At 29.2% G+C, this 14,044-nt stretch overlaps 2 protein-coding genes across 4 annotated transcripts; both read left to right on the top strand.

The window, feature by feature from the left end:
* Window positions 1-1,214: 1,214 nt before the first annotated feature.
* LOC110642271 (uncharacterized) lies at window positions 1,215-4,530 on the top strand. Of its 3 annotated transcripts, none has more exons than XM_058150247.1 (4): window positions 1,215-1,846; window positions 2,299-2,845; window positions 3,078-3,286; window positions 3,380-4,530. In XM_058150247.1, the coding sequence occupies exons 1-4, from the start codon at window positions 1,775-1,777 to the stop codon at window positions 4,259-4,261; spliced, it is 1,710 nt and encodes a 569-aa protein (XP_058006230.1). In that variant the 5' UTR covers window positions 1,215-1,774; the 3' UTR covers window positions 4,262-4,530. The 3 variants fall into 3 exon arrangements, with proteins under 3 accessions (XP_058006230.1, XP_021649952.2, XP_058006231.1); XM_021794260.2 differs by having other exon boundaries at window positions 1,217-1,846; window positions 2,350-2,845; XM_058150248.1 differs by having other exon boundaries at window positions 1,217-1,846; window positions 2,319-2,845.
* A 7,350-nt stretch (window positions 4,531-11,880) lies between these two features.
* On the top strand, window positions 11,881-13,008 carry LOC110642281 (uncharacterized). The gene has a single exon (XM_021794269.2). It carries the CDS (start codon window positions 11,881-11,883, stop codon window positions 13,006-13,008), a length of 1,128 nt encoding a protein of 375 aa, XP_021649961.2.
* Window positions 13,009-14,044: the final 1,036 nt, after the last annotated feature.

The following is a 14,044-nucleotide window of genomic DNA, read 5'->3' as shown; positions in this document are numbered from 1 at the left end:
TGAATCATCATATATTTTGGTCTTATAATGGGAAATCCAGCTATGGAAGAAAAGAAAGTACAATTTGAATATTTGCTTCCTAATTATTAAAAGTTTGAATTGATTGTCCAATTTCAATTCTAATCTATAGCAATCAATCACAACACTTATATCATTATAAAACTTGACCAGTATAAATGTTATTAATTATAATTTTGCTGACTTAATTGACATTATTTAAATTTTTTTAAATATATTTTAAACAAAGTATACTTTATACACTATAAAGGAGAAAAAAAAATAAACATATAAAAATATAATTTTATGTTTTTTTAAAATACATAGAAAATTTTAAATAAATTAAAGTAAAACGGTTAATAAGTCCATACATATTCAAAGCTCATATATATTTTTATTTTCTTGAAAAATAATCAATTAGTAATTAATCTTTGATATATATATATATATATATATATATATATATATATATATATATATATATATATATATATATATATATATATATATTTGTTTAATCTTTTCATTATATTTTAGTTCATCCAAAAAAACAACATGAGCAGGATGCTGTGGACTCGGCCTATAGGAAACAGGTTTTGGGTAATGGATGCAAGGATCCAATTCAAGCTTTTGGGATACCGAAGCCCATTATAATCCAGTCACTTAGCAAGTCTCCTAAACCCTTACTGCCTTATCTTCTATTTGGGTAATTTAAAAAAAAAAAAAAAATCATATACTTTAGGCAAAGATAAATAAGTTCAAAATCAAGTTTTGAATCAAATAAATATTGATACTTTTTAATTAAAGCTAAGTAAATTTATATTTAATAAAATATTATTTTAAAATAAAATATTAAAAATAATAATTTTAATATTAAACAAATTTTATTTTTCATATTCTTTAATTTTTTTTAAAAAAATTTATTTTAATTAAAATTAATAAATAATTTTAATATTTAAAATTAAAAAAAATAATATTTTATTATTAAAAAATATATTTTATTAATTATGTACTTATTTAATCTTATTAAAAAGTTTATTTAATCTTATTAAAAAGTACAATGGCCATATTTGACACAAAACTTAATATTGAGTTAATATAGAAATTTATTTATTTATTTATTTTTCATTTGAATTTCCAAGAGAAAGTACACGTGCGGTGCATAATTAGAGGAGACATTGGGAAAGGGATACATTTGTTGGAGCATGTAAACGGAAAAATAGAAATTGAGCATCTTGAAGGGGGTGGTCTTCCATGCAACAAATTTCATTTCCTGTTAATCCACCAGTGGCATGCTCCTTGGTTTCACTCTTTGCTTACATATGATCTCACTCGCTAAAAGTTTCGATGATATTGGTTGATAATTTTCCAAGAAAACCAACAATATCCTTTATTTCATTGTTCTCTTCCGGTTTTGATACAAGTCTCCAACCTAATGGTGGTGGGTGGGCCTTCCGCTACAGAAGCCAAGCTAGTATTACTAGAATGCAGCATATATAAGAGTAGTGTCCAGAGTCCACTTGCAGCATTTGGTCTCTATAAATATTTCACTTTTATTTATTTATTCAGTAACCAGTTGGTTTGCAGCAGACAGGAGGACAGCTCTGCAACAAGATCAAAGAACAGTTAAAGATATAAAATTTCTTCACATTCTCTTTCCCATCAACAAGACATTCGACCTCTTTTGCTAGTCTTCCATGGCTTTGATTCTCTCTCTTTCTACTGCGTTTTCATCTGCTGTAAGTAATTAGTTTTACTAATCTCTTATTTTGGTGTCATGGAAAGGAAGAAGAAGGATCACAAAATTGCTTCAGCTACTACCCACGAGCCTGACTCTAATGACTTGCTGGTATGAAGCCCTCGACCTCTTTACTAATTTTCTCAAAAGGGTCTGTCTTTTTATTATTATTTTTTCCCCTTGTTTATGAATTCAATTCGTTGGTTCTTAAACCCTTATACTTCTAAAACCCCATGACTGGTAGGCCATTGTGGGCCTTCAGTGTCTATGATCTTTATTATGTTCTTTCTTACTGTGCAATTTGATCATTTCCCCTATTGATTGTTCATAGAACAGACAGTTGAATAATGTACATTGCAAGAATAGGGTTCTATCTGTTTTGTTAGTAGATATGATAAATGACTTCAATCGATATGTCTGAGTAACGGTTCTAATGCAAATGGGGAATACGAACATAATCATTGTCAAATAGTTCATTGTTGGGATATAAGTAGGATTTTCCTTTGAAAAAAAATTGGAAAACATAGTTCCATCTGTTGAAAAAAAAAGTTTCTTGTTGTCAGATAATCCTACTTTATAACAGATTGAACTATGGTGAATCTGATGATGAACAGAGCAAGAAAGAACAAAACCAACCCACTGTTGCATTTGCTACTAAGAGTATGGGAGCTTGTATTCCTTCACATGACAATGCAGCTTCCCTCAATCAGCAACTCCCTTCAATTCTTCAATTGCCATACACAACTCAAAATAATGGAGAACAGCCTTCCTCCAGTTCAAAACCTTGTATATCTGCCCAATCACCTCCGTCAATAGCTGTCAGTCAATGGCATCATTTACCTTATCTGCCATTAAATCCTGCTAGTCATCAGGGCCATCCACTACCTCAACAGACCCAATCAACCACACCATTATGGTTACCTCAGCGTCCTGGTTACCATATGCCTGCTGTGAATGCACCTGCTATATTTCAGCCATTCACTCTACTTGGAGCGGTTAATACTAGTTGTCAGGCTCCTGGATTAATAGGAGGTGAAACTTCATCAAAAGACCATCCTCAGGTTCCCAATTTCGGTTACCAACATGGTTTCATATATCCAGGCTTTCCAGGTAACATCCCCTATCCTTGCAATTAATATAACACACAATGCAGCAAAATTATTTTTATTTTAATATATTAAAAATTGTTTGTTCTAGGATGCACAGTGTATTTGTCTACATTAATCAACATATGCTCAGAAAATTTCAGTAGTTGGTCGTTGTATTTCCTGTCTGTGTTGCCTGATTAATTATGGTACAATGATTGCATGCCTATATGAGCTTGAACTCTTCTTGTTGTTAGGGCCTTGGGATCCATCATCTTGGTGGGGTCAAATTCAACCATCACAGCCTCCTAGCAATTATTTGTTCCCAGGAGCATATGGCTACTCTTCTTTACAAACTCCAACAGTGCCCGATTATTCAGCATCCCTTGGACAATCATCTCAAAGGGGGATCATTAGGCCACCCGCGAAACTTTCTCAAAAGCACCAACAACTGTGGGAATCTCAAGTATGATTTTTTGTTAGCCTTTCACTATGATGTTATTATCTTATAGTTATGAATATAAACTGTTGAATATATCATTTTTGGTTGAGGATGCAGTCAGCAGAGAATGTTCAACTATGGACTGTAATTGGACAGTTGCAATCAGAGCTAGCTGATTACAAGAGCCACATAACGAAGCTTGAATCAGAGGTTTTATCTCTGAAACAATCAATGGAAGAGTCCACTGCTCATGTGACTGGGACTGTTGTATGTGGACAAGCATCAAAGAGAGGGAGACCAAGGATATCAACTGCTTCAGTTGATGCATTGCCTTCACCTGCTGAATCTCAACCCCGAACTCGAGGTAGAAAGCCCAAAGCTCATATATTTGAGAAAGTTATCCTAAACAAGGCAGAAAATAAAGTAAAATCATCTAATCCCACTACTATTACCCAACAAGATGATAAAAAGGTCTCAAATGTGATCACAAACAATAGCAGTGATGTGGGAATTAATGGAAGTAAGGTGATGATGCCTTCATTCCCCAATCAAGTTCCCCAAGAAATTTCCCAAATGCAGATGTCTGGAGTTGAAAAGAATGATGGAAACACTGGAGTTACAAATGATGCCTTTACAGTTTTGACACAGGAAGCTAAGGGAATGGACCATAGAAGTGCTTTAGCTTCCTTTTTAGGAGCAAGAAACAATGGAAGTCTCGGATGGCCTTATACAATCACCCCTGAAGGCGGTGGGAGAACTTACTTAGACACCAGTTCTCAAGGTTTTTACAATAATGGTAGTGTCATCAGACAAGGTGGAAAGGTAATTCCTGGATGGAGTTTTGCAAATGAAGAGGATGCTTCTGAGGAGGTTGAAGATGCTGTGGCAACATCAGCCAAGGATGAAAATGAGGAGGAAATGGGAGATGATGCCACCTCAGGTGGTGAAGAATTCACCTGTTCAAAGGGTGAAGATCTGCCTCATTTCAGTAACTGGTGAAAAAATTGTCTCGCTTTCCTTGTGCACACTGAGGGGGTTTCTCTGTCTACTTTTGTTGTGATAAACTGAATAGATTAAATTGACAAAAGGGAATTCTGCTCGATTGGGCCAACTTTTGCCCAGGCATAGTAAAGGTTTGCCCAAAATTTTGTAGGGGAGCAGGATTTTAGCTGTGACATTTTTTGAACTTGCCAACTGCCAAGTGATTAATTTGGTCAGCTGTCTGTAGTTAAATTTCTCCCTATGCTATTGCCTCTTTCTTTGCTAAATTGGTACTTTCCTAGACTGCCTAGCTTCTATATCCTTCTTGATCAGCGATTGCAAATGGTGCACATGAATTTCAGGAGAATCACTTAAATAAAATTAAAAAAATAAAAGAAAATTAACTTTTCCCCTTTCCCTCAATCCCTTGCACCACAAACCTAGGCAAATAGTCCCTCGTCCGCGCTGTAACCTTCGAACCCAAAAGCCACCTTTCGCATTTGAAAAGCATATATTTTTTTTTCAGCTATTCCTCTTCTTCTTTTCGGAGTTTTGATTCATTCAGCGAATTCTAAAATTCCAAGTAACAGAAACCGAAAAGTTTGAGCTTACTCAAAGGATGGTCCAATTTCTAGGCACTGTTCGTGTGTCTCCTTCTCTAGCCAGTTTTGCTCACCGCGAAGCTCTTCACTTTCACTTTCGAAAAATGGGGTCTCTCCATTTTTCAATGGTTCTCTTCGTTTAAAAGAAATATTCAAGTGGTTAAAGTTCTCGATTAAATGTAGCGTCAAACTCATTTGTGTATCATTTCACAAGTTTCATCAAGAAGAATTTTTTTAAATGCAATGGGCTCTCAAATGAAATTGATTTATATATTTATTAATTATTATAAATATATTCCACGTAAGATATTATGATAGAGTTAAAAATTATATATTTTTTAAAATTTTACTCTTAAAATAATTAAATAAATGAATTTTAATTATAAAATAATACTTAACAATACGATAATTTTAAAAATCTGCCGTTATTTATAGGTCATATTATTAGCGGCAAAAAGGTAAATCTGCTGTTACAAATAATTTTTTTAGTGGTATTTTTAAAAATAATATAAATTTATGAAGATTTTTCATTTTTCCATAAGTTTGCCCTTCATAGATAGATTATAGATATTAATTAGGTAAACCACTTAAGGCTTAAAGTTAAACTTTCAATATGAATGGGATCGTAAATAAATTGTCAATCAAATATATAAATTATCTAATTTCTGTAATTAAATATACACTTCTTTTACATTTTTACTCTATATTTATATTATTATTATTATTATTATTATTATTATTAAAAAAGCTAAAGCATAAAGAAGTGGCCCACTTTATTTAGTTTTCTCATTTATCTTTTTTACAATTTTTTTAGTTTTTTCTTTATTTTTTTATATTTTAATTTTACCAATTAATATAATGTTTAAATTTAAAAATTATTATGACATTGAAAAAATATATATCTATATTAATTATATTCTCTGTATATCTCACTTTTTTATGTTTTCATTTTTAATATTTATTTAAAATTTTAATTATTGCACTTCTCTTTATTTATTATTTTTATTTATTTTTTTGAAATTTTTTAGTTTTTCTTTAATTTTTTTTACATTTTGATTAGATTAATTAATATATTTTTTAAATTTAAAAATTATTTTTTTATATAATTATTAATTATAATATTGAAAATATAACTATATTAATTATATTCATTGTATATCTTTATTTTTTTATTTTGTAATTTTTAATTTTTATTTAAAATTTTAATTATTGGATACAATGAAATAGTGTAATATGACTTTTGCTTTTAAATGATTTGAATTTAAATTCTTAAAGTTATTGTATAGCTCAAATACCTCATCCCTAATAGATGTGGGATAACACGTTTCTCTTACACTCAGGTATGAATATTTATAGGTGACCATATAAAGAAAATAAATTGTGCTTAATTTCACCTCAAAAGCTAGTTTAAGGAGAATATGTTTACTCAAATCTTATATATAACCTAAACATCTCATCTCAAATTAACATAAGATAACATTATATGCAATTAAGTCAATTAATTTATATGCATACCATTAAAAAAATTATACATATTAGATATTTTTGTGATGCATTAAAGATAAATTTTTGAAAGATTATTAACGCAATATATATAATTTTGAATTTTTTATGAGAAAATCGTGTATATTTATAAGAGTCTCTCTATAAGCAATTTTTTCTTATAAAATTTTGACTTTTTTATACCTTTTAAATATTTTCCCTCTTATTCTTATTAATGCAATTATGATAAAGGCAAGGAATTAATATTAAATATTTTTAGAGTTATTAGTAAAAGAAAATTAATGAATTTTTAAGTAATCAATAAATGAATTATTAATTAAAAGACACTATAATAATAAATGAATTATCTCAATTAATTATGAAATAATTGTATTCTATAATATTGTATTTTATTAGTGTAAAAATTATTTATGAAATAATAACAAAAAAAAAAAAGAAATATTCAATAAATTCTAAACAATTAATAAATAACTATTAATTAAAAATATTTGAAAATTTATTTTTTATTAATATTATTTCAATTATACTTTATATAAAAGTAATGCTGCATGCATAACTACTGATCACATAAAACTTTTAATATTTCAAAATATAGGAAGAGGTAGTAAAATAGTTAATAAAAATTATATATATTCTATTTAATAAAAGTGTATATATATCTACTATATATTGTATTTCATATTCAGTTTTAATAATATATATTGATAATATTATTATACTATTTTTTATAATTACCTGCTTGGAATTCCTGGTTTAATCATTGGAGTGAACTCTTAATTATGGCTATATCCCATGCTTGCATTATTTAGCTCCATTTTTGTAACACTCCTATATGCATAGCCTGGTATATTTCATTGTTTTGGTGATCGATGTCAGTCCGGATAATTAATGGGATTAGAATCACATGTAAGACACTTAAAAAAGCCTTGAATGAAAATTAATAGTGATTACCAAACAATTAAGTATAAATAAGAAAAATAAAGTATAAAATGTTAAATGAGCCGATAGTCACAACGATGGGTGACCTTACCAGGAAGTGACTGCGAGATCAGTCCTAACCCTAATTTTAAACAGGAAATTGTGACGCCGCAGTCCTAAGAACTATTGCGAAACTAGTGGAAAAGAGAAAACCACAGAAAAGAACTGATAAGTAGGTCAAATAATTAGGTCAGGGATTCGAAAAAAAATATCGAATTATTTATAAACCGGATCAAACCGGCGAGGGGCAATTTGATCAATTCACCCCTAGAGGCAATTCACTCCTAGAGGTGATTCTTGACCTAACTGTCCAATAATTATATAGTTAATTGTAATAATATTAGTTTTTGGATTTTTATGTCTATAAATTAAATGGTGAATGTAAATTAATTATTTTAAATGCAATGTGCATAAATTTATGAAATGCTTTGTGATGACAATCTTGATTTGAAATTGTGGATTTGAAATTGAATTGTTGCTAATAATGTTGGATTGAGATATTTGGAGGTTGGGGTGTGATTGAAACTTATTTGGAAGTGCTTTTCTACAGGTTTAAATTTTTTGTTTTTCTTAATTACAGTTGGCACTCTGTCGAATTTTTTACAAAAATTGTGAAAAATAGAATTTGTCAAACATTTTACTTAGTTTTTAAACTTCAGTTAAAAGTTTTTAATTCCTATTAAAAATGTTCGCCACCTCTAAAAATTGCAAAAATTAGTTTTAAAATTTCTTGTAGTGTATTTAATAGGTTATCAGTAGACGAAGTCAGTAATTCATTAAATATACTACGAGATCATATTATGCCTTACAGAGAAGTAAGGTGTGACAATTTTTCAAGACATTCTTCAGCAGGCCTACTAGCAGATTTGAAAAATTAAAGATGTAGCTTTCTAACTTGGACAAATTCCATAATTCCGGGAAAGAATCATGGGAAACTGAGAAGAAAAATAAAACTAATGAGTTGCGTGAGACCATTATATATGTCAAATGCTTTTGCATTTTGTTGTTATTGTTATCATAATGAGGATGTATAAACTCTCAATTAATAAAAAATTATCTATAAGTATTTTTAAATGGATTTATCATTGTTTTAACAAAACTAATAATTATTAATTGGTTAGATACATATACTCAAATATAGATAAAAAATTACTCTGAATTACAAAGCAAAATTTAATTTAAAAAATTTCAATTCCAACTTCTAACTTATAAAATTTAGCTTAATTTAATTTAATAGCCAAAGATATGTCATCCCACCTGGTAGATTTAAGTTAGTGTATCCCCTTCTCCATTACCCTCTTGAAAAATAATCATGCCCTACCCTTAAAAGAAAATCCAACTTACAAAAATTGAGTGAAAAGAATAGGAGTTCTTTTCAATGTAAATGTTGTAACCTTTTATTATTGAATTGAAGAGTATAACCAACTTATCAAAAAAGAAAAAAAAAAAAAAACTTATCTGCCTTCAGAAGAACAAATTAAGTCATTTTGGTCTAGATTTTGGGTTTATGACAAATTGGACTATTTTAGTTTTGGGATACGAAGTATCGTCGCTAACATAGAAGTAAATTAGGGTTAGTAAAAAATAAACACCAGTGCAAATTCGATATTTTTTTTAATTATTGATTTTATTGAAATTTAAATTTAAATTCTCATTACCTTAAAGATATTTCAATATTACGGAGTTATCAAGTCTAGTATATTTAGAACGAATGTACTTGCAAGATTTCTTAATTTTAGGGACATTTCAATATTACTAAGTTATCAAGTATAACACAATGAGGACGGATTTACTTGCTAATGAAAGAGTGCAGGCCACTGTATTGATGAAAATTTTTAAATAAAAATTAATTGATAAATTATTGATGACCCACTCAAAATTAATAATAAAAAATAATTATTCATCTAATTTTTCTTTTTCTTTTTTGATAAAAATATTATATAAAATTGAAGTACCATCAAATAAAATAAAAGACAAATGAAAAAAGATTTTTCTCAATATATTTATGTAATATTTCAAGTCAATTGAAATAAAGAAATAAAAAAATAAATCTTCTTAATACTATACTACAAGGAAGTGTTAATTATATTCTTCAATACTACTTTTCGTCTCTTTTTTTTTCTTTCTCATATTCACAAGAATCATAGCTTTTTCTCTCTTTTTTTAATTTTTTTTATTATCTATGAATTGGCATCCTTAAATTCAAATGATGTGCTCTAATAAAAAAAATTCAAATGATTAATTTTCATCTTTGATAAAGAAAAGTGATTCACCTTGCTAATGTTATCTATGTGACTTTTCATCAATAGAGCTTATGACACTTGATAATTTTTCAATGAAAATTATGAAAACTTGACTTTTAAATCGATTTGAGATCAATTGAATTATTTAATAATTATTGAGAAAGATGTATTAAATAGCTTTGATAAGGAAGTGATCATAAAAACAATACTTTCAAAATATGAAAACTTGTCAAAAATAATTGTAAATATAAGATTTTGAATTTGTTGTTTTATAAAATTATTATTATTTTTTTAATTTTTACTCTATTATTTTCCTTTAATTTATACTATTTTCTTGTTACATACAGAAAATTTGCATGTGGCTTAATAGATAGTTTATTATTTTATATAATATTTTTTTCTTTCATTTGAAATGAGTAATTTTTTTTTCACCCCATTGACTTAACTTCACTATAAAAAAAGTTAGATTTAGCCACAGCGATTTTCACTGCAAAATATATAAAATTTACTATTATAAATTACCACAGCAATATATAAATTATTACATATTATTACCATAAAATTGTAATCATAAATATTTTACAGTTAAAATTATGGTTGTTGAAAAATAAATAGTTATTAATAAAAATTTTTTAATAAAAACAATAATATTATCATATCTTTTTTTAACCATTAGAAATAATTATTTAAATTACTATTATACATTAACTTTATACACAATAAAATCGTTATTACTATAAAATTTTTACTGTTAATCCCTGAGTACATTTTAGAAACTCATTATGATTATGTTGTGTATATAAAATAGCATGGTATATGCGTAATGGATACTGATTTAATAATTGATAAGTAAATTTATTTATCATTTTATTAATTATAATTTAAAATATTTATTTTAAAATATATAATATATGATACAATTAAATTAAAAAATTTATAGGAAACATAAAAATAATGCCAACTCGTAGCAAAAAAACTTTTTTTAAAAAAAAGAGATAATGGATCCAAAACTGGCATTAAGTCCAGATAGGGTAGGAAATTTTGCAGCAAAAACATTAAATGTCATTTTCAGGGACAATTAAAATAAAATTAATGGAGCGTGCTGTGTTACAGTGAGACCATTTGCAATCCTTCTGTATTGACGGTAGGATTATTAAAATAGGTACTATTTACTATTTGGCTTAAACAAATGCAATGAGTCTTGAACAAATGCAATGAGTCCTCCACTTCCTTCAAGGTTCCAAGGTTAATATTTCACTTTATGGTATGATTGGATAATGGATTGACATTAATTCTTTCTATCTTCTAAAAGCTAGCTTTCATCTGTTCTACCTCAATTATTAGATATTTATATAAGGACTCTTTGAATGTAACAATTATAATACTCTTAAATTTGATGTTTTAGTCATCAGTTAATATTTTTAATTTAATTTAATCTTATAAAAAGAGATTTATTATCAAATTTAAAGTTACACTCAATAAAATGAACTATTGAATTAACTCACTATCTCTTTCTATTATATTTTTAAACATAAATAATTTTATGAGTTATATAATAGAATTAGTCATAATATTATGAAAAATTCAAGAAATATACTAAAATTATAGTTTAAGAGTTAAATGCAATTATATTTTTTCATTATATTAAAATTTCTTTTTATATTTTACTCGTGAATATATACTTTACAATCCAACAAAGTAAATTTCAATGGCTTAAAGTTCAATGGCCTTTCTTATAAAAGTTTCTAGAACAGGTTTCAGAGGTTCATTATATATATATATATATTGCGACAAATTGAAAATAGAAGACATTAACATGTCATGCAGGGCAAAACGACTCCGTTTGAAGGAAAGAGAGAGGTGAGTTCCCATTTCTCCATCAAACATGTTGAATTGATTTAGTCGCTTAAGGAAACCCATCCTTGCCATTGCCAGTCATGAGACGTAAACTTGTCCTTGGAAAAGAGCGTCAAACATTTCTCTATCTAAACCTATACGCTTCTTAACTTCATTTATCTGGGACTCCTCTCGGACCTCTCCACCCACTGCACATGCCTGCCTTCCCCTTCCGATTCCTATTCCTTTGCCTCTCCTCCTCCAAACTCGCTCTTCAATTCCAAAAACCTCTCTATCCCTTACAACACATTCCCTTTACTTACACCCGTCATATATTAATATATATAATATATATTAATATATAGTATATGTTTCCACTTTGCTTCTTTCTTTCTTTCCATCTCCATTTTCTTTAATTAAACTCTTGAGAGATATACATCTCTCTTTTCGTTTCTTTAGGCTCTCAAGAAAACCAATGGCGACAACAACAACAGAGACTCTAACCTCAAGAAGGCACCCAAATCCCACCGCTAAGCTTGTATGCTTCTCTTTTGCAGCCTATGCCAAAACCCTAATAGACCACCTCAAGTCTCTCAACATCCCTGTCCTCCCTGGCCTCACTGATCATGAATTCACCTCCATTGAATCCACCTTCCATTTCTCTTTTCCTCCTGACCTTCGCTCCATTCTCCAAGAAGGCCTTCCTGTTGGTCCTCAGTTCCCTAACTGGCGCTCATCCTCTCTTCAGCAACTCAAAATTTTATTAAACCTGCCTTTCTTGAACCTCTCCAAGAACATCTTCCACAACAACTTCTGGGTCCATTCTTGGGGTAATAAACCGGCTGATAGCAACCGAGCATTTGATATAGCGAAGAGGTTCTTCAAAAAAGCTCCGGTTCTTGTACCCATATATGGCAACTGTTACATTCCTTCCACGCCGAACACCGCCGGGAACCCGGTGTTTTATGTCGATGATGGCGGTGTGCGTGTTTTGAGCTTTGATGTTGCCAGGTTCTTTCAAGAGGTTGAATTCTTGCAAACAGGTGTTCATTTTATTAGGCCGGGGATTTTGCCAAGAAATCAGAAGATACCCATCAATGTGCCGGCCTGGGCCGCGACAGCAGCGCGGAGGATTGAATTTTGGACGGAGGTGGCCGAGAGAGGCAGGAAAATGGTGGCGCGTGATGACACGCACAGGTGGTGGAGTGGTAAGGATTCAGTTTACTGGGAGTTAGGGGATTGTTTAGAGGACGCGTTTTGGAAGCTGAGAGATGGAGGTTGGAGAGAGGAGGAGGTAAGGGAGATGATGATGATGAACGGTTGTGATCGCGAAAGAGAGAAGGGCCGTGGGGTCAAGTTCGGCAAAGAAGATGTGGGGTGGCAAGTGAGGGTGTTGTCGCTGGTGTTATTGCGCGCGGGATGGAGCACGGAAGATGTTGCATATTCGCTTGATCTTCAAGATCATGATGATAGTCTTAGTAGCTGTGTTGGCAAATTTTCTTTAGACTTCCAAATTCCGAACAATAGCTGTTCCAGGCAGGATGATGATCATCAAAAGGGCAGTTTGAAGCAGTTGATGAACCTTCGATCTCTTGAGGTGTGATTGCCTCCGCGGCCCACACCCACATTAGCAGAGGGTCCCATCAGTTTTGCCATTTATTTGTTTATTTTCTTTTTCCACACATGGTGATTCACTATTTATTGCTTGACTATGCATTAAACTGTAAATGTTTATTATTGTTAATATTATCTTCTAGAAGGATTTGATGGTAGAAAACGAGTAGGGGAATCGCTCTGCTAGACTAGGACCACGTGATCTGGAGAGATCATGGCAGGTTGACCAAATTTACGGCCATGATGGATCTATTGTATCTACTTTGAGAATTTGTTTTCCAATGGGATATTTGTCAATAAATTTTGGCATAAGCATTCAACGAAATTGAAAATATTCAAGGGAAAAAATCAAAATTACACTCATGCTCTTGAATTTTCTTCAGCTTACTTCAATAATTAAAATTTTTGAAGATGACTTTTTAAGTGCAGCGTGTGAATCTCACATGCTCTAAATTTCACCAAGTGAATAGAAAAAGTTAAATATTTTTATTAATTAGTAATTATATTTAAATATTTACTTCGACCTTTTCAATTTATTTTGTTAAATATAATAATATATTGATTATAATTTAATATATATATATATATATATATATATATATATATATATATATAATAAACTATCTATTGAAATAAAAAGAAATACAATGTAAATCTTTAATATGTGATAAATATTAGAATAAAAAAAGAAAAATAACTACAATAAATAATAATTTTCGCTATTATTTTAAATTTATAATTATCACGATATAAAAATATTATCATAAATAAACTAAAGAAATAATAATAATAATAATAATATAATAATAACTTTTTGAAATAATATATAACATACTATATTAAATTTTTAATTATAACTAAAATTTAAAATAAATTAATCAATTATAAATAAAAATTAATATCAAAAAATAAATTTTAATAATTAAAATATTTTAAAATTATTTTCAGTATATTAAAACAATAATTACACATTAAAAAGTATTTACTCCTTATTTATGCTGCCTAATAAATTTAATATAAAATAT

Source organism: Hevea brasiliensis, chromosome 7, assembly GCF_030052815.1.
Source record: "Hevea brasiliensis isolate MT/VB/25A 57/8 chromosome 7, ASM3005281v1, whole genome shotgun sequence".
Lineage (NCBI taxonomy): Eukaryota > Viridiplantae > Streptophyta > Magnoliopsida > Malpighiales > Euphorbiaceae > Hevea > Hevea brasiliensis.
The sequence above is the reverse complement of the archived record's forward strand: the minus strand, read 5'-3'. Positions and strand labels throughout refer to the sequence as shown.

Excerpts from the sequence above, each read along its gene's own strand:
- LOC110642271 (XM_058150247.1), top strand. The coding sequence starts at position 1,775 with ATGGAAAGGAAGAAGAAGGATCACAAAATTGCTTCAGCTACTACCCAC. Across the intron at positions 2,846-3,077 it reads CATATATCCAGGCTTTCCAG|GGCCTTGGGATCCATCATCT; the intron begins GTAACATCCCCT and ends TCTTGTTGTTAG. Across the intron at positions 3,287-3,379 it reads AACAACTGTGGGAATCTCAA|TCAGCAGAGAATGTTCAACT; the intron begins GTATGATTTTTT and ends TTGAGGATGCAG.
- LOC110642281 (XM_021794269.2), top strand. The coding sequence starts at position 11,881 with ATGGCGACAACAACAACAGAGACTCTAACCTCAAGAAGGCACCCAAAT.